Source organism: Amphiprion ocellaris, chromosome 15 (genome assembly GCF_022539595.1).
Source record: "Amphiprion ocellaris isolate individual 3 ecotype Okinawa chromosome 15, ASM2253959v1, whole genome shotgun sequence".
Taxonomy (NCBI): Eukaryota; Metazoa; Chordata; class Actinopteri; family Pomacentridae; genus Amphiprion; species Amphiprion ocellaris.
In genome coordinates, this window is record NC_072780.1 from 13,173,914 (window position 1) to 13,193,705 (window position 19,792).

The following is a 19,792-nucleotide window of genomic DNA, read 5'->3' on the forward strand; positions in this document are numbered from 1 at the left end:
CAACACAGTAAACATGTTAGCATGCTGACATTAGCATTTAATGTAACGAATTTGCATTAAGTGTTGTCTGTCGATTCTGAATGCTTAACAGGATTTTGTATTCTATTATGTGTTTGTGTTGCAAAGCATATCAACCACCTGATCTGGCCATGCAGCATTAGCACAGTTTTGTAAGGTTACTCTTAAGTAGGTACTGAGATGCAGTGAAAAAAAACAACCCCGGCTGTATTTTCAGTGAAAAAAATAAATAATAAAGAAGAAGGTGGCAGCAGGAACTGCAACAATAAATTAAGTTATGCAGGAGACGAACAATGAAGAACGAGAAATATTAAAAGGAAGTGTAGAAGCGTGATGTTGGCCACAGCGCATATTGTATCTACATATTTAATATGCCTTTAGGTTGTCAGTTTAGCTTCAGTACAGTCACTGATGTTAGAAGAAAAAAAGGAGAGAAGGAAAATAATTTACAATAGGAGAGTTAGAGGACCAGATGAATGTAGGTGTTGTGTCACATGGCCTTTTTTTACTGAAGACATTTTCACCTCATCGTAGGAAAGCTCAGGAGTACAAAATAAAACTGATTATGGCTAATTTCCACTTAGATGCTTCAGTTTTCTGCTGACAAGGGCTGAACTTTTTGGGAAAGCGCTTTGATAAAAATTGTTTAAAACATGTATTTATTACATCTTTAAATGACATAGAAAATTAGAAATACCACAAAAGCTGTGACTATGTTAAGTTAAATAGTAAAGGAAGTTTTTCAAAGTTGGGTGAGGCTGCGCACATTCACTGAAGCACACTTTTGTTCTCTCAGGTTTAAGCCAATGAGTGATGACTTGAGCAGAGTTTATCATCTGTCACCGTTTAAGGTCAGAACAAAAATAAGATTCTAAGAAAAAACTACACAAGACAAATACTAGCTGACAGGGTCACCCCTCAACAGCAGGACAGCCCTGACATTTGTGTGTGTGTTTGTGCGAGGCTGGAGGTATGTCTTACCTCACTGGAACAGTCTGCTGCCATCTGCACTGTCGTCGCCTGCTGACCTTTGTGTTCTTTGTTTTCTCAGTTTGCTAAACTATTTGAGATCAAAAACACTTTTTAAACACTTCCCTTGTTATTCGCCTTGTATGCTGTAGGAAGTCATTTCTGCTGCCTCTGCAATAAGCGGGGGATTTAATTGAAAACCGAACTGTGGTTGAAATATAAACTCGGTGTCCTTCAGCCTGGGGAGCTGCTGCAGCTGTAAGACAAGCTGTTACACTGTATTTTATCAGACACACTGCACATCACATTGTTCTTTTATTTGAGCTATTCTACCCCTTCCAACTTCAACCTCCTGTCTGTACTTCCACCCTCACTTTATTGTTATCTCGTCTTCTCTTCTTTCCTAAGCCCTGATCCAACTCTCCGGCCCCCCTCCCCCAGCCCATCGGCCCTCCAGTCCAGCGGGACCATGATGCTCAGCAGCTCCGTTGAGGTGCCCAGTCCGGGCGGGATGAGCGGCCTTAGTGGGCTGAGTGCGGCGGCCCGGAACGTGGTGCGCTCCTCCAGCATCTCGGGGGCCATGTACAGCCTGGACAAAAGTCCCGGCAGCGGGGGTCCAGACTCTGCATCGCTGGCTGGCAACAAGAAGCGGCGCTCCAGTTTGGGTGCCAAGATGGTGGCCATCGTGGGGCTGTCGCAGTGGAGCAAGAGCACACAGCAGCTCAACCAGCAAGGTCAGTTTACAGTCTGAGCTACTTCTGTTGAGTAGAAGCTCTTGAGATTAAGCTGTACATTTCAAGTTCATGTGAATTTTAGTTTTTGTCACCTATCTTTTTCTAAGTTCATAAAGTTTTGTTTTAATTCAGATTTACATTTAAGACTCCAGGTCAACCGCATTTCCCAAGGAAGATTACATTTTTAGTAGGATAGATATTTCATTATGTTTATCCTTCTACCTGGGCTGTAACAAATAGTAAGTGTTCATACAATGTGCATTTGAAACTGTTAAGTATCTTCATACATTTGTTAAAATGACACTAATAATGGTTTAACAGAGTAATGATTCTTTTCGTGTGTGCACAAAAACATATTAGTATAATCCACTCCAAAGGTTGCACTGCTTCAATTAGAATACTTATAATGCGTTATGCAACAAGCTCTTACCTTTTGTGGTATTGTCATTGTAATGCGTCCTTTTTAAAGGCTGCAGCACTATTGTGAACATCGTTGCGTGCTGAACTCTGAAGTAGTTGTGCAGCAATAGCAGCAAGTGTGCATGGTGGCTGAATGGCGGTGACAGTGGCGTAATGTTCTATTATTCCTCCCGTGGCGTATAATTACAGATCCTGTGCAGCTGCAACAAAGGTGTCTCTCGCTTTGCGCCGTCGTATTGAACATGAACCCACTCATTTCTGGTGGAAAATAGGGAAAGCATGTCACACACTGAGTTGTGGTAAAAGCTCTGAAGCAGGGTCAGGAGTAGAAGGAGAGGCAATTCATTCCAGTGCACTTGTATTTTTTCATCATTCTTCTGTCTGTCAATAGAAAACATGTTGTTCATCTGTCGTCATCCTCCAAGCACATTCTGTTTCTCCTTCCAGTACATTGAACTGTAACCTTTACAGAACAGTATGTCCGTGTTTGCATGTTTCTTTCTGCATGCCTGCTTGCTTTGTGATTGTACAGTGAGTCTAACTCTGTCTTGTACTACAAGATCTGAGGCTTTCTGCTTTGTGTAGCAGGTGGGGTATCATTTGATAATTTTTTTTGAATACCTGACCCAATCCTGGAATTATAGCTTTTTCAATCCCTATGTTTGAGGTAAACATAATAATGTACTTAAAATGTATGTATGAAGTATATGTACCAAGACCGGGGAGGTTAGCGTCTCACTCTTCTCTCTTTCCCTCTGAAATGACAGCTTGTGCTGAAAGACAAGCAAGGAGAAACAGACCATTTTGGAGGGCATGGGCGTAGATCTGTGGAAGCATAACATTGATGAATGTACTTCATACAGTTTAGCCCAAAAATTATTCACAGCTATGCTAAATTTTGATTTTTAATGTTATAATTGCCTAAGAAGAGGTATTATCTGTTGGCTGGAAATGGCATAAACAAGAGACAAAATGCAGTAAGACATTGTGCTAGAGATGTAACTGATGTGATGAATTTTAACTTTCTGTTTCCTTTCAAATTGCCACCAGTTTTTGAGAAAATGCAACTAACTTCTAAACCACATTAAATAGCCCTGGTCATTTCTGCAATGTTGTACAGAATTCTAATGCACTATAAACTGAGATCAGCTGATGCAGTAGTTCCCTAGTCAGTTACTAGTCACTTTCAAGTCATGACTAAAACTAAACAACTTAGTGAGTTCACTATTATGTTCCATAACAGAGACAGAGTTGCCTGTTGTGGCCGCCCACCAGAGGATGAAAGGCTATAAAGCCACACTACAGTGTTTTCAAGTGCTAGTCACACTTGAATTGCACACAGTGAAAAATTTCAAGGGTGTTGTAAGAAGCCACAAGTGGCACCTGTGCTGGCAAGAAGGCCAAAAAAAAAAATCCAAAGATCATCTTCAGGACAAATTAATCTGAGCAATCCTGGTACTAGTTATCTCAAGACAGAGACTCTAGCAGACCCTGAACGAGATTGATGCAGAGCAAGCAAGAGACCACGTCTTATGTGGATAAGGAAGAACGCTTTTCGTCATCTGTTCTGTGGCCGGATGAGGTGAAAATGGAGTTGCTGTGTCATGGAGACAAGGATTTGGTTTGGTAAAAGAAAGGAGATGCCCAAGATCAACCCCAAGAACACCAACCCCACAGTCAAACATGGTGATGGGAATGTAATACTATGAACCAGACAGCCTTCTCAAAGTAAACAGCATGAGAAAAGAGGAGTACATTAAGATTCTAGTGGAAACCATCTGGTAATCTGCAAAAATACTTGAACAACATTGAAGCCTCAAATGAAACAATGCTCTAAAACACACTATCGAAATGGTGAAGAAATGGGTAAAAGAAGCAACACCAGGTTGGCTCAACCAGAGTCGAGACCTAAATCTGACTAAGAATCTGTGGAAGACAGACCAGAGTGATGGCAAGGAAGCCTTCAAAACCTGAAAGACGTGGAGACCATTTCAAAACGGGAGTGACTCAAGATACCAGTGGAAACATGAATGAATAATTGTGGACATTGCATTTTTGGTCGGAGTGTAAAAAACAAACATAGAAAACAATATCTTGATACTTGTTTATGTAAGTTTCATCCTGAAGAAGCTTATTGGTCGGATAGAAGTTCACCATAAATCAAAATTTGGCATGGGTATGAATAATTTAGGGATCGACCTGTACATGTTATGATGCAACTTCATGTCACCATATGGCTAATGAGCAGCATTCACAGGAACACACAATCATTCACCTGAATCCTGTATTCCTATGTATTACTACCTGTTTTTTGAACCCATCAGCTTGAGGTTACTGTTTCTCTCTCTCTCTATACACACACACACACACACACACACACACACACACACACACACACACACACACACACACGCACGCACACACAGGTGTACACAAAGAGCTTTCTGCACTCAGGCGCAGCTGACACTCGTCTGACGCAGGGAGGGCTGTCGATATTTTCACCACAGGGGCTTTCGTCTTTCTGTGTTTGCGGTGATGAGGAGAGCACAATGGAGGGGAAAGTGTGGATGAGGAGGCTAGGAGGAGCTGAGGATGTAGAGAAGAGGAAGGGGAGATGAGGGGTGTGTCTAAATTTAGATGTTCTCAGCTGAAGAACACATCGCGCCTGGAACAAAATCACGGTATCATACACTGCTCCCTCTCCTTCCATCTGTACCACATCTCTCTGCGGTAGAGCTACTGTAGTTTCCTCTCTATGCTGGCAACAGGCATCGAGATGAATTTCCAAAGCTTAACTCTGATGAGCAGTGCAAAATACGTGAATGTGTCTCCCCAAAATGGGAAAAATGAAAGGAGAGTGGCTTAGAAAATTACAGATGATTACCAAAATTTTAGCAGCTAATGTGAAAAACACTTTCTAACATTTGTTTAGCAGGGCAGATGGGTCACACGCAGGTAAATCGGTTGGAGTTGCTTTCAGAAGCATACAGAATGACATCTTTTGACTCACCTGCTCTCTGGACACAGTGGCTAGTGACAGCTGCATCAGTGTTATATAGATTTTAAATCTGTGAAGAAGAGAGCACTGACGTTAAAATTGCTACTGCATTACTGGCCTGAATTTCGGAAAGAGTCGGATCAGTGCATCCTTTAGTAAATAACCTGCGGTAGGCTCTTACAGTCAGTGTTCCAACTGATTTAGGTGTAAATTGAATCACAGTCCAGGTCACCCAGGATTATGTCACAGCGCTCCTAGGAATTGGTCTGTTTTGCTCAAATCTGGTAGGTGGAGACTGGAAACCTGTTGCTGGAGAAAAACAAGGTTGTTTACTCAGTGACCCGGTGAGACTGAAATGGGCTCCCGTAATCTATTCCCACCTCTTAATTAACATCAGCTAGATGGCAAAATCAGATGCACATAATTAGATATGTGACCCACACTGAATGAGAGACCTGCACACGAACGGAGTGACTGGCAAACATTCCTTCCTGCTTGGTCAGGTTCAATTAGGGTTCTTTCTGTTCCCTCTTGGCAGCCGTTAAGGGCCTGGCCTCATCAGCTGTCGGGGCTCCATGTTCCCAGTGACACATGCAGTGCTTGGCCAGTGGGGTGGGTCGTCCGAGCAGTCGGCCTCCTGCTCTGCTCAGTTGGCCAGCTAATAATCAATAAGCCACAGGATGATTTGGTCCAGAGAGAAGTGGGGATATGAGATGAAGTAGACCTGGATTTCGGATGCAGGAATGGGAAAGATTGGAAATAAGTCTTCAAACTGATCGTATATTCATTTATTGATCGGTACTTAATCACTTGCTGATTGACTTGCTGTTGCATGTTGGGGTGGAAGCAAACCTGGGAAGGAGAAACACAGACCTAAAGCACCCCACAAAATCTATGAAATGGTTTTTTGATTTAACATCAGGTAATAAGCAGCCTTCTGCTTTGTCTAGTAACTACAATGTGTTTCTGTTGGGTGGTTTTACTTCTCCAATTAATATAATTTATAGGCAAAGAATAATTGGAATGAAATAGGAATAGTAGGGAGACAGATTTTGCACAAGGGGAACTGATGCTGACACAAAAATGTAGAAAAGATAAAACGAACAGAGACAGTGGGGGAATATGTCAGCGTCTCACCATTAAAGTGCTATTAGGTCGTAATGTGGTTATATTGTTGTTATTGTGTCAGAGTTTCTGCAGGATATGTTCTAACTATGCTCGTTTTTTGTGAATTGGATCCAGCCAATTTACAACTATCAGCTCTCAGTAAGGGCTTATGTAAGCATGAAGTATTTTTAAAATCTATCCAAACAAAACTTTCAAAATAGCAGCATTTTCAACTTTCTGTTTGAAGTGTGGATACTTTTGTTTATCGTGGAAACTAGATTTGGTAAAACTCTTTGTAAGGAAGGTCTTCATTTATTAATGCAGCTAATATCTCTTCTTAGATATTAAAGCCTTTGTTTTCTGAGGCTATTTGTGGGCTTTGAACTTTTAGCAATTTAAGCCTGATGACTGTCCAACGATCAGACCTTCTACAGTAGTTATCATGTAATAATACAGATACTGAAGAGATGCAAGCAGCAATCTACATGACAGAAAAATGAAGCAAACATACAGTTCCTTAAAAGGCCACTCGAGGCTGGCTACGAAAGTGAGTCAGTCCCAATGGATGTTTTACAGCAGAAATAAACATGTTTACAGCCTGGTAGAAAAACAGTTTTAGTTTCTTTTGCTGATATCTCCATACATTACTCTTGCATGGGAACTGAATTTTTATAGATCTCACCCATTTCAATTGCATTGCAGCTTAAAGTTCTGCATAATTAAGACCTTGGACACTTTCAATGACAAGTGGGTGCTGTTACAGGACAGTCCAGACCCAGAGATGTTTGCATAACATGCTTATGCTCTAACTATTGGCTAATTTTTTGGATTAGCTGGGAGTTAGGAGAAGTCAGGCATTGCCAAGACGGCAACAGCTGGAGTTACCACACCGAGTTTCCAAATCGCTGTTCAGAAAACCTATAGGGATGCCATGGAGGATGTGGCCATCTTTAATACATTCTGTGGGGCATGAGGCTCCAACGATTGTTACCTACTCGTTGAAAGAGAAGTTATAAGGTAGAGAGTCACCACTAAAAGAATACTAAATAGAAAGTCATCTGCGTCATAAAAGCCAAACAAGCCTTGCTCCACTCAACTGCAGGAAAAAAAAAACAACACATTTTCCATTTTTATGTCACAGTGACCAGTAAAATTGCTGTTATGGCTCTTTTCCCATTCATTTAGATCAGGACCTGGTCTTCAGCATTCAGAAGATAGCTGCTGAGAGACTTGCTCCAGAGAGACTTTACCTTGCCTTCCTTTCGCCCACATTTGGTTTATCCTACAAACTCATCCATCATAATTTACACGACTGTTTTTGGCCTTTCAGGTTTTGGATGTCTCATGCATTGTTTAGGAGTTCCATGTTCATAGACCTGTGTTGGTTCTGGTTCCCAATATATTCACTTTTTATACCTTTGGCTTCTTCCAGGCTTTCACCAGAGGTCATAGAGTCATTTGAGATTTCTTGGCCAGGTGTTGGCGGTTGTTTGCAACTTTTGAAAGCCAAAGCATTGTCGCTCTTAAGTGCCACACAACACTCTGTAAACTGGTGGTCTGGTGCAGTTTATTTTGACAGGCCTGTCACTTCAGACCAATCCAGCTTGGTAAAACTTGCTGGGAGCTGAAACACCAAACAGCATGACTCTCAAGGTCTTTGAGACACAAAATCAAACATCATTGTTCAAAAATGTGTTTTAGTGCCCGTTTTAACTGATCAAAACAACATTCTGCGTATATCATTTGGCCAGAAACTCCCATTTAAACATCTTCATACATAAAGTACAAACTGATTTTAAATGTCAAAGTAGGGCAAGTACGTTTTCTAAGACATGTCACCATTTTCAGACAACAGCTGAGACCTCTGACAGTTCTGGTAATGAATGCAGTTTCATTGTGCCCTCAAGTGTTTCCAAAGAAAAACTTGAGGGAGTCATAACTAACCAAATTTGTTTAACAATTAATGTTTGTTTTACTACTGACTTATCTCGGCACATCTTTTTAAAGATAACTAAGTAAATAAAAATGTCGAGGACAGATGGATTGCAGCGTCAAAGAAAAGTTGCATAAACATTCTCACTGAAAAAATCCAGATTGTATAGAAAAGAATGTTACATAAGTCCTTTCGGTGTTGTATCAAAGTGGAGTACACTTGTGTGGTATTGTTGTATAAGGGGTGCTTCCTTATATAGCTCCCTGTCTTTGATCCAGACTTTTTTTCATGCATTCCTACAGACGAGGTGTATGTTCGTCTTCGTGATGCATCTCTGTTTTCTCCGTGTTACTCCATTCATAGCTCTGACTGCCAGCGCACCGTTGTCTCGTTATTCTAGGTTTTGTAACAGGCAAGTGTTGGAGATGGCATTTTGGTTCTGTCTGTGTTCTATTTATTACCTGCTATTACTAGTATCAGTGAGGAGAAAGCACACACACACACACACACACACACACACACACACACACACACACACACACACACACACACACACACACACACACACACACAAATGGTTTCCCAGGTTTAATGGGTGAGTCACTCCTTTGCTGAACATGGTCTTATCTCCTGAGCAGGTTTATCCATGACTGTGAAAACGGAGCCAGCAGAACGGCTTCCAGTCCACTGTCAGTCTGCACAGAGGGAGAAACAAGCACCGCTGATGAGATGCAGTGCACCAGGAGAGTTAGATTAAAGGAAACCAGGCATAGATATGTGTTTGTGTCTTTTCGGCAAGCCTCACAATGAAAATAACACACGTACGCACACACATACACACTCCCCACTACCGCAGCTTATATGTCTGCGTGTTTGTTTTGTGCGTGTTTGGCTGGTGCACATTCACAATCAATCACCTCACAGTTTTCTGCTCCATTTAGCTCCCTCAACCCACTCAACATCCATCCTTTTCTTATTTTCTCAACCTCACTCTCAGTTGCTTTAAATATTCTCTATTTAAGTCGTCCTTCTGTGTGTTTATTTCCACGGCGCTGCAGCTACTGCTGGAAATACACCAGAGAGAGAGAAAAGAAACAGAGACGGAGAAGGACAAACGTCTGACGCGGGAAGAGAACACTTGTTAGTTAGCTTAATAAACTGATTCCAACTTTGTTCTGAGATCAAGAGCAACCATATTTCTTGGTGTACTATTGTCAGACAAATATTTTTGAGCTGGCTGAGTGTAGCTCTACCCCGAGACAGGGAGTGAAGATTTGTGAAGGGACTTGCGCCATTGCCAGTAAAGTTAAGTACATCTCACTCAGTTTCATTATGTCTTTGAGGAAAATAACGCAGGTGTTTCTGGTTCATTTGCTGGGGTAAAAGTCAGTGTCACAAACCGCAGCAGTGCTGTGCTGTGAATTTTGTCTTGTTTTGTTTTTATGCCGTCAGCATGAACAACTGCTAAAATTAAAAAATTGTAGCCCTTGCTTCTTAGTGAAGGGCAAATTCACTTTCATGTCTACACAAAGTGACTCAAAACACTCAGGGAGGACACAGACAACTGCAAACACCACAGATGAATATTAGTTCTTATTATTTATGCTTTCAGTACTGATCAAAGTAATTGTGATGATGTTTTTGTCTATCATCATGCAGCCCTAGTCAGTCCTCCACAGAAAGGAGGATCTTGACCATCAGCAGGTACTCTGTTGACAGTGTCGTTCAATTGTTGCCGCTACACAAGTTAATTAATTTGTACCTATTTAAAACTGTACCACAAAGCTCTGTATGACTGGTGCAAAGCTTGATCTAAATGCAAAAGTAAGACTATTTTGGATGCTTTTTGGAGTGGTACACCATATGAGTAAGTTCCTAAATGGTTCACACTCAAAGTTTTCCTAGTAAAGCCATTATTAAACCGTTTTAAGATTATTATTGCTGATGCACCCTTCTACAGGATCACCCCATTCATAATAATCAGAATAATTAATTATTTCCGAACAGTTATTCAAATCTTGTGGTAAAAAAACATGTATTTTTCCCCTGTTACCTATTTTTTCAAATATTGCTCTGTCCTGGTTAAAACCTCTCACCCGTTACATTTTTTTCTGCATTTTTTGACTTCATTAGATAGACAAGGAACAGAGATGGTAAATGTCAGAAAAAAAAGCAGGGGAACTATGTGCAGTAAAAGTCATGGCTGACTGGGATTTTCAAATTGGGGTCTCACTGCTAATAGCATTTGCAGCCCTGTGGTACGCACCCTGTCCATGCAGCTATCGGATCACTAAAGAACATGATTTACTCTTAATTTCAATCGACAGTAGAGTCTGTTTTCAATTTTGCTTTAGCTGTCCTTTAGCTCCTTTGAGGACGCAGTTTTCTGGCCACTCCTGTGCTGTATATCTCAGAGAGCTGACAGGACAATGTTTAACTAAAGCTGAATTATAGTGTACAAAAAACTCTTTGTAGTTTGCTAAATACTTGCAATGTGAACATTGTGCTCCCCTCACATTCAGATAGTTCTGCTGGACAGGCTGATGTGATGCAGAGGGGAGATAGCCAAGGAAGGTATTTTTCTGTGGGATTCTGTTTTTATCTTGTTGAAAGCCGTCCTTTCCTCTAATTTTGGTCTTCCTTCCAGTTGCTCCTGCGTTACTTAAGATGTTTTGTATCATATTTTGTAAGCTGAATGATATCACCATGCTTTAATAATCTCATTTACAATGATTTATGGGTTTTCTTCTCTTCAGGCACATGAAAATCATCAAAATGGCTTTGACAAGAGAAAGAAACCCAGCAATGAAATAATCCAAGGCCACAGATGGCCCACAGGTTAAACCAGCCAGCCTCTACATGTATTCTGCACTATATTACAGTGGACTAAAGACTAAACCTGGCACGTTAGTACTATTTTCGGGGTGACTCACACATGCCCTACTTCTAGCTCTGTCTGTGAGTCACAGCTAGGAAACACACTTTAGGAATTTTGGCAGCCACGTTTTGGAAAGCTTACAGTGATCAGATGCTTGGAGAGAAAACTCACCTCTGAAAGAGACATTCTTATAAGTCAAGAGAGCTTAGAAAAGGTCGAATAAAATGAACAATTGCCCTTTTTTAATAATAGCTACTTGAGTGGATGACTACACTTGATTGCTATTCATTTTCACTATGACTAATAGAAAAAATCCTTTTTAAATAACTGCTTTGTTGTGGGTTCACACCATCATCTCCTTTTGAAGCGTATTGAGTCACTGGCTCTCCTGACACATACAAACTGAAACCTTACTCATGTCTCTAAAAGCTTTCTCTTCCCACTGGTGCTTCCAGCAGCTACCAAACACCAGCTAAGCTGACCGGTGATCGTTTTCTCTCCTCTTTTTGTTTCTCGTCTCACCACTTACTGTTCTCCCTTGCTGCTCTTTTGTGCTTCTCCCAGCTCACTGGCATCTTAATTTTCGCTCTCCTTTATCTCTCCTCCCTTCATCTCCATCTCTTTAGCTCTCACTTTCACTCAGACCATCTATCATGTTTTCTCAATCTCGCCCACCGACTCGTCTGTGCCCCATGCTCTATTCTTAGCCAGACAGACTGGTGAATGGTTCAACTGTCCCTCTTTGTAACTATACTTATGTCTACTATTGTGTATTAAATTTCTGCAAATAAAGGCACAGCATCTAACCCAGAGTTTTAAATTAAGATTACAATCTGATGCAACCTTGACAAAATTTTATTTTTGAAATATCCTTGGTTTCTTTCATACTGAGTAGTAGATGAAAGGATTTTTTAAAAAAGCTGCTGTTTTTTTTTTTTTTTTTTTTTACATAAATAACTTTTGGTAGCGGCTAGTCAGCTTAGTACAGAGATTTAAAACGGGAAATTGACAAGCTAGACATAACAAAACCTACACACCAGCAACGCCAAGGCTGAAGGGATGACTTCCTGTAGTTTTGTCTAGTCACTGGGAAGTTGCTAGGCAACTATTCAAGAACAGCAAAATCAATTTACTCCAATGAAATTTGCACAATTAGTGCATGTGTTCACAGTGGTGAAGTGAGGTGAATACAGTCCCCCATAATTGATTAATTAACTCTAGAGATGTCTTCTGCTAATTTGTCAAATATTTAAATATTTTTTCAGTGACCAGGCCTTTACTTTGTCTCAAGCATACTTGCCTAAAAAAAACCATGTTTTCACCTTTTGGTCATAGTACGAATGAAACAAATAATGACTAGCGTTCTATTTAGTAAGCTTTAGAGGTGCTAGTATTTTTTTTGCCATTTGACAAAGTGTAGCTAGCTGTTTCTCTCATCGTCTAGTATTTGGGCTAAGCTAACCAGCTACAGGCTGTAGCGAAGTGTAGACATAATGTTTCTATGTTGTTGTGATAGCATACTGAGATGTGATCCCAAAACACAGGTAGGAGGTGCAATTTGAAAGCTTCAAGTCTGTTGCTGCATTCCTCATGAGTCAGAACTGTGCGTGACATCGAGTAGTCAACATCAGGACCAGTGTTGGATACCTTCTTGGGGCCTCTTTCATTTGTTATGGACTCGCAGAATCGGTACCATGTTGAAGTCTGTGAGGATCTCTGTCTGCAGTCCTGGTAGGACCCAAACTCCTATCTCAAGAATCATCAGTGGTGATGAGAGTTTTATCTGTGGCTATGACCCAGAGACCAAGTAGGAGTCTTTGCAGTGTAAGAGCTCATAGTCTCCAAGATTGGAACGATGCTTCAGGTCAGAGGCATGCCAGTAAGATGCTTATCGTTTTCTTTGACATTTATGAGGCTGCGCACTGTGAATTTATCCCCTCGAGACGGATTGTCAACATCAAGTTCTACTGTCATTCCATTTGAGGCAATGACCTGAATCTTGGCACATCGGCAAATGGGTGCTCCATCATGACAGCATGCCCATTTATGGCGTGTCGACCACAACGATGTAATTGTCGCTCTCCATATGCTCTTCTCGCCATTTTGACTCCCTGGAACTTCATCCTCTTCCCCCAAAATGAAAATCAAGGTAAGGGTTGTCGTTTGAAAACAATGGAGGAGATCCATCACAGAAGCTGCTTGACCCATTGGAACAGTGAATGTTTGAAATGTGGCAGGAGCACCAGGAGCAGTGAATCACTACATAACGAGACTGCTTCTACGGTGCAGTAGCCATAATTACAAGTTTCCACTTTTTACATGCACAGAGTGAAAATTTGGATAGCACCTCGTACTGAATTATGAATTTTGTGTGCATAAGAGAGTGCTAATCAATCTCTCAAATTTCCCAAAACGGTCCACTACTCCTTTGGCAACCTTTTACCAATCTTGTTGAAAATTATGTAATTGCAGTCTGCTTTCACCGAACAGGGCAAGCTGAAGTCTCATACACACACACATATATATATATATCTATATATATAGTTTATGCTGACTGATCTGGCAATGCACATTAATAGACTAAGAGCTCTCAGATTTAGCACCCTTGTTTCAAAATCAGCAAAAGCACTTAGTAGCACCCCAGGAAGGCTTTAACGGGCAGTCTGCACCGCTGATCTCAAAGATGACTGAGATGAGTCACCATGCTGTGTGTATGTGTATGTCAGTGTGTAAAATACCTATAATCAGAGTCATTACCACGCCTCTCGACGTAGAGTGCAGTAAACACACTTATATAAAGCATATACAAGCCTGCTGCCGCCTGCCGTGTGTTGCTGTGAAAGAAAAGGTGGACGGGGGAGCAGCTTTTGGTGCATAGGCGCAACACACACACACACACACACACACACACACACACACACACACACACACACACACACACACACACACACACACACACACACACACACACACACACACACACACACACACACACACACACACACATACACACACACACACACACACACACACAGTTTCCTCTCAGCCAGTGCGAACATACAGGCAGATTGATTTCTGAATCTGTTTCATGGCACAGAGAGGCTGCTGCTGCACTGCAGGAAACACTGAACAAGAGATTTAGCTTAGTTTTTCAAGTTGTATGTTATCTTCTCTTAAGCCGGAATCTCGGATATCCGTAAGATAGGGAGACAGCTTCCCTTTTAAATTGTTGGCTTGGAGAATTTTCTTGACCTATATTTAATTTTCGTCTTACAAAGTTGTTTTAGACTTAATTTCTAAGACGGTTTGTTGAGATGAATATTCATTTTTGTAACATACACAATTATATTTTATTCTGTCTTTGTCTTGGTAGTTTTACTGGTGGTAAGTTAAAATGCAACTGAAGATTTTGTGATTTTTGTTGTGGTTGTTAATTAGAAATCTGATACTATCTGTTTCTCATCATCTGCTTCTTCCCTGTAATTCGTGTTGCCATCTTGCATCATTTGGACATTGGCCGCAGAGTTGAGTAATCAAGAGGAAATTACATCTGAATTAGATTACTGTTTTCTTCATTGTAATGAATTGCCATTAGACAGGAGCCCGTGTGGCATATTAACTCACTAACGGACATCCTGCTATACATGAAGGGTTTAGATTTCAAGAAATCATTTCCTTTGCAACATGTTGCTAAGAAATGCTAATCGCTTCACACTGACCACTCCTTGGCCTGAGCTGTTGAAACAATGGCAGCATGCACTCACAATGACAACACAGGAAATTAGATTTTTTTAATTCCAATGCATTATAATTAAAGACAGAGTAACACAAAGATGCACTTAACTTTGTGGCACATTGATATGTTTTCGCATGTTTTGTTAGAGTTAAATAACTGATATAGAAGAGTGCAGTGGTGATAGTGTCTCATAAATTACCCAGTTAAAGTCAAAACATTTTTAAGCAGAGCACAGACACATATGGCAAAGCAGCTGGGGAAGAAACACAGACATTTGATTGCACATTTTGATTGACATATAAATAAAACCAAAGAGACTCACACAGAGATTCAGAAGTCATTTTCATTAACCTAATTACTTACTGTGTAAATAGGCTTTATTCTACTCCCTTATCAGTTGGCATTATAGTCTGTTAGTGTTATTAATGGTTCTCCTCAGATAATAGATGTAGACTTAAATGCAGAGTTTGACGAGCTCCAATGTGCACAATACACGCTAGATTTAGTGTTGCGTGTGTTGGTCACAGCCACTTTAATTCCCATTTAAACATCCAGGGCTGTGTACGAGCTCTGGCTTTTCTTTCACTGCTCACAGAACAGACAACGAGCGGACCGTGAAGAGATATTTTCTAAACGTAACAAAAAGGGTATTTAAAAATTACATGCTTCTCCTTTAACATGTTAAATCTTGTTGCTTCAATAAACTACAGACCATTCTGAATTAAACATTATGTCTCGAACCTTTTAGAAATGCTGTAGAAACACTTCTTTGTGCGGGTGTAAAAGTACACAAAAATCACATTTGCTTTTTAAAGTGTTTTATTTTCAAAGAATGAACGCATCTGAAAGAGCCTAATTTTCCACATCTCTTATTGTAACAGTTAAAGCACTCAAATGCTGCGTATTGTCAGTAAAAAAAAAAAAAAAGACTCCCACAACAACACACTGTCCTCATCTGATCCACCACTCAGTCTCCATGGGTGTCATTGTTCACTTGAAACCTGAAAATTTTCCACACAGCTGAGGTGTTGATTCTGAAGTGTTAAAATGTGTCCATTAAGGCAAGTGCAACATATTCATAATTAACTAAAACTGCTCAATTAAAGCCAGCAGTTTCAGAGCTTTGAAAATTGAACAAAGTATCACTGCCTGTCTCTCTTTGTCTCTAATGGATGAAATGTAAATTCTAATTGCCTCTGTAATGTTTTGGGCCCTGTCTGCTTTTGCATTTTGTTCCTTAAAAGCAACAGAGTTCGACATAGCTCCATTGATTGACAGTTCTCGGCGACGCCATCAAATATGCATCAGCATGTTTGATGTGTTTTCTCACATATACCCTACAACTGTAGAACAACGCCGACACACCATCCCCGTCCGATTCATGACTCGCTCCTTATTGCTGTCATTGTTCCTTGGAAAGCCAAAATTTTCCCACTCAACAGATTTGATAGAAGCAGGCGGATCTTCTTGCTACTGTGTCATTTGCACTCTCCACAGTGTCACTGAACTAATGTTGCTAACTTGCTGATGGTGTACAGCTAAAAGTTTCCCATTGACACTCATGTTTTATGTAATTTGGTTCTGTGTTATGTTTCTTAGTCTATGTGTTCTGCATACACCTGCATGCACCCAGCTGTATTGTTTGTACCATGACAGTTGGGTACAAATATGTATTTTTACACTAATACCTTCATTTCCTCAAATGTATCAATGTGAACTATGTGTCAGATGTATCACAGCAAGATTTTTTAAGCATTTTTTTGTTGCATTTTTGTGTCTGCATGCCTAGTGGAGCTGCTTAAATCACACAAATTTCCAATCTGTTTTCATATTTTGAACTTATTTATTATACAAATAATGATGAAGATGCCCCGTGTCACTATGAGCTTCCTGGTGTCACTGTGAGCAGGTGTCCGCAGTGTTGATTTCTCTCTAATGAGCTTACTTAAAAGCTACTTTTGTGCAGTAAATTTCTGCTGTCCAAGCTCAAGAAAATTACCGGTGTCTGGCCAAGAAAGAGTCCAGCACTAAGTACAGTTTTGTAGGATTTGTACGACTTAAACAAACAAGCTCTAATGTGTTATTTAGCGAGCTTTGGAGGTACTGGAAGGCAGTGTTTTGGACTGAGCCAGAGTAGCTCTGTCCCTGGTTTCCAGTCTTTTTGCTAAGCTCAGGTAACAGCCTGCTGGCTCCAGCAATAAAATTACTGTACAGACATGAGAGTGGTATTTATCTCTTCTACCTCTTGGCAAGAAAGTTAATGAAGTACTTTCCTAAAATATTAAATTATTCCTTTAACACTTAAAAAAACATCTGGACATCTGGACTATGTGGACTTCTGGTCAGATTTTACAGTTATATTTAGATTCAGATGTTGCTATATCCTTATTGGAGCACTTACATAGTTGGCAACACATATGGAAAATAGAGTTACACCCAATTCAAGCGAATAATAAGCTCAGAAACCCAAAACAAAATAACCAAACAAGCAATTCTATGGGATGCAAAGATTATTAAGCTGACAGGGACTTCAGGTTTCTTTGGTTTATGTGCCCTTGAGAAAAGCTATGCATGATGATGATTTCTCAAACATAATGAATGTATTTACAAATATATCATGTTTTAAACTGGGTTGTCTTGGAAGGTCAAACCATTAAATTCCATATCCACAAATTTGTTATTTTGAGTTTATTTACATTTGCTGACTGGCAAGACCCATGCCGAATATATTTCATACTACCGACAATAGAAAGTAGGAAGTACCACACTGGTAAAACAGTACTCCTGGTTTTAACTACACTATGAAGACAAAAAAACACTCCAAGCAAATCTGTGAGAAGGTTATTAAAAAAACTTAAGTCCAAGGATGGATACAAAAAACTTTTCAAGTTAATAATATCCCTTTGACTGCAGTGAAGTCCCATCATTAAGAGATAGTAGGAATATAGCATATGCATAAATTTACTTAGAGCAGGCTATCCCTTTAAAAAAGCTGAGTGACTGTGCAAGAAAGTGACTACTGAGTGAGGTCGCCAAGACATGTAGATCTTCTCTGAAGGAGTTACAAGCTTCGGCAGCTGAGGTAGGAAAGACTGTGTATACAACAACTGTTACCAGTTCTTCACCAATCAAGGCTTTATGGGATTGTGGAAAAGAGAAAACGACTGTTGAAAGAAGCTCATATTTAATCCAGAGCAGAATTTGCCACAAGGTACTTGTGGGACTCTCTAGTCAACTGCAAGGAAATTCTTAGGTCTGATGGGGTCAAAATGTAGTTTTTTGGCCATCAGACGATGACACCAAACACTGCTCATCATCACAAACACACCATTCCCACCTTGATGCATGGTGGCGGCAGCATCAAGACATGAGAATGCTTCTCGGCAGCAGATCCTGAAAGGATTCTAAATTTATTTCACTCTCAAGGTTGAGGGTGAAATAAATACAGCAAAGTGTAGTTTTCTAAGACAGTAACCAGATCGCAATTCATTTGAAAATTTGTGAGTGGACTTGAAAATGATTGTTCTGTCATGACACCTGTGCCATCTGACAGAACTTGAGTAGTTTGATGGACACCTATAGGCTCAGTGCTTTAATTGTGGCCATCTACTAAACACTTAAGAGTGTGAATACTTAGGCAATGACTTATTTTACATTTTATGACATGAATGAATCTTTTTTTGTAAATCCTTGTCAAAAAGCCATATTAAGTTGACGAATAATTCAGTGTAGGACATGGGGAAACTTCCAGAGGGTGATAAATACTTTTTATAGGCACTGTACATGGATCTTTGTAAGCTGTAAAGAACTGATGTGTCTGAGGCAAAAACATGGCTGTGGAATCCCTTTTCTTACTTAAGCATCTACTTTGAATCTTCCTTTTGTCCAAATTTAGCAGGGGTCCGGCAGTAAGGATACCACAACAGATCTTTCATCTGCAACACCCATGCTTGGTTACTGTTGCTATGCATGGTGGCTCGTTGCCGTCATCGGTGCATCCAATAGGCATGTCGGCGCAGCCAGGGAGTCTAAAAACAGCATTCTATATTACAGCATATAATGAGAAAGGCTTCATCAGTGTTCTCTCCAAATGTCAGAACAGCTTTAATGATCTACTGAGCACACAGACACACACACACACGCACGCACGCACGCACGCACGCACGCACGCACGCACGCACACACACACACACACACGTTATATTTCATGTGAGTGTGCGGGTAGTCACAGTGTGTGGCTCTATTCTGCATTGTTGGCGTTTTCAGTAATCCCACCTTTCTTTATTTCCCCTCTCTGCTATTAATTCTCACCACTGAAGGTATTAATTCTTCCCATCCCCACCACTTCTGTCTCCCTGTGACTTGATCTTGCCTTGCCTTGATTAGCAAACATGCGACTTGCTTAATTAGCTACAACAAATTGTTGGTTTTAACACACAAAAAGAAAGTTTTGAGTGCGTGATTGCTCCCTGGGCTGCACATTTCTATGAGATTCATGAGTGTGTTTCCAAGAAAGAGGTATTGCTCATCACAGAGAAGCCAACAGGAGACCCTTTAACAGCCTCAAAGCACACGAATACCAAGAAACCTTCTCCTTTAGTACAATAAAGCACAACAGCTCATGTAATATTGTTATTTTAGCTGCGCAAGTGGCGCATATGTCAGACAACCTCTAATAACTTCTTCTAGGATGTGTGTGTATTTGATGTTAGCACTTTATAACAAAGTTAGTTCACCAGCGGGACAGGAGAAAATACATTAAATTATGGCATGAAGTGGAAAATAAGATAAGAGTTGTGTGATAAAGATGGACGGAAGCCAAAGAACTGGAAAGGAAAGGGAAAATAAAAGTGAGAGTGAATGATTCAATAAGACCAGCATGAACAGAAGTAAAGGAGTCAGTGTTTAAAGAGTGTGTAGGAAAACAGGGGAGCAGGGATAAGAAAAAGACAGCAAGCAAACGGAAAGCTGCAAATAAAGAGCATCAATAATAGAAAGA

At 40.4% G+C, this 19,792-nt stretch overlaps 1 protein-coding gene across 2 annotated transcripts in view; it reads left to right on the forward strand.

Moving 5' to 3' along the window:
• rims3 (regulating synaptic membrane exocytosis 3) overlaps positions 1 to 19,792 on the forward strand; it is a 48,585-nt gene that overhangs the window by 13,655 nt on the left and 15,138 nt on the right. For both annotated transcript variants that reach the window (XM_055017768.1, XM_023272936.3), the window contains one exon: positions 1,396 to 1,721. In XM_055017768.1, coding sequence (XP_054873743.1) covers positions 1,457 to 1,721 — 265 coding nt within the window. In that variant the 5' untranslated portion in view covers positions 1,396 to 1,456. The remainder of the gene's footprint in view (positions 1 to 1,395; positions 1,722 to 19,792) is intronic.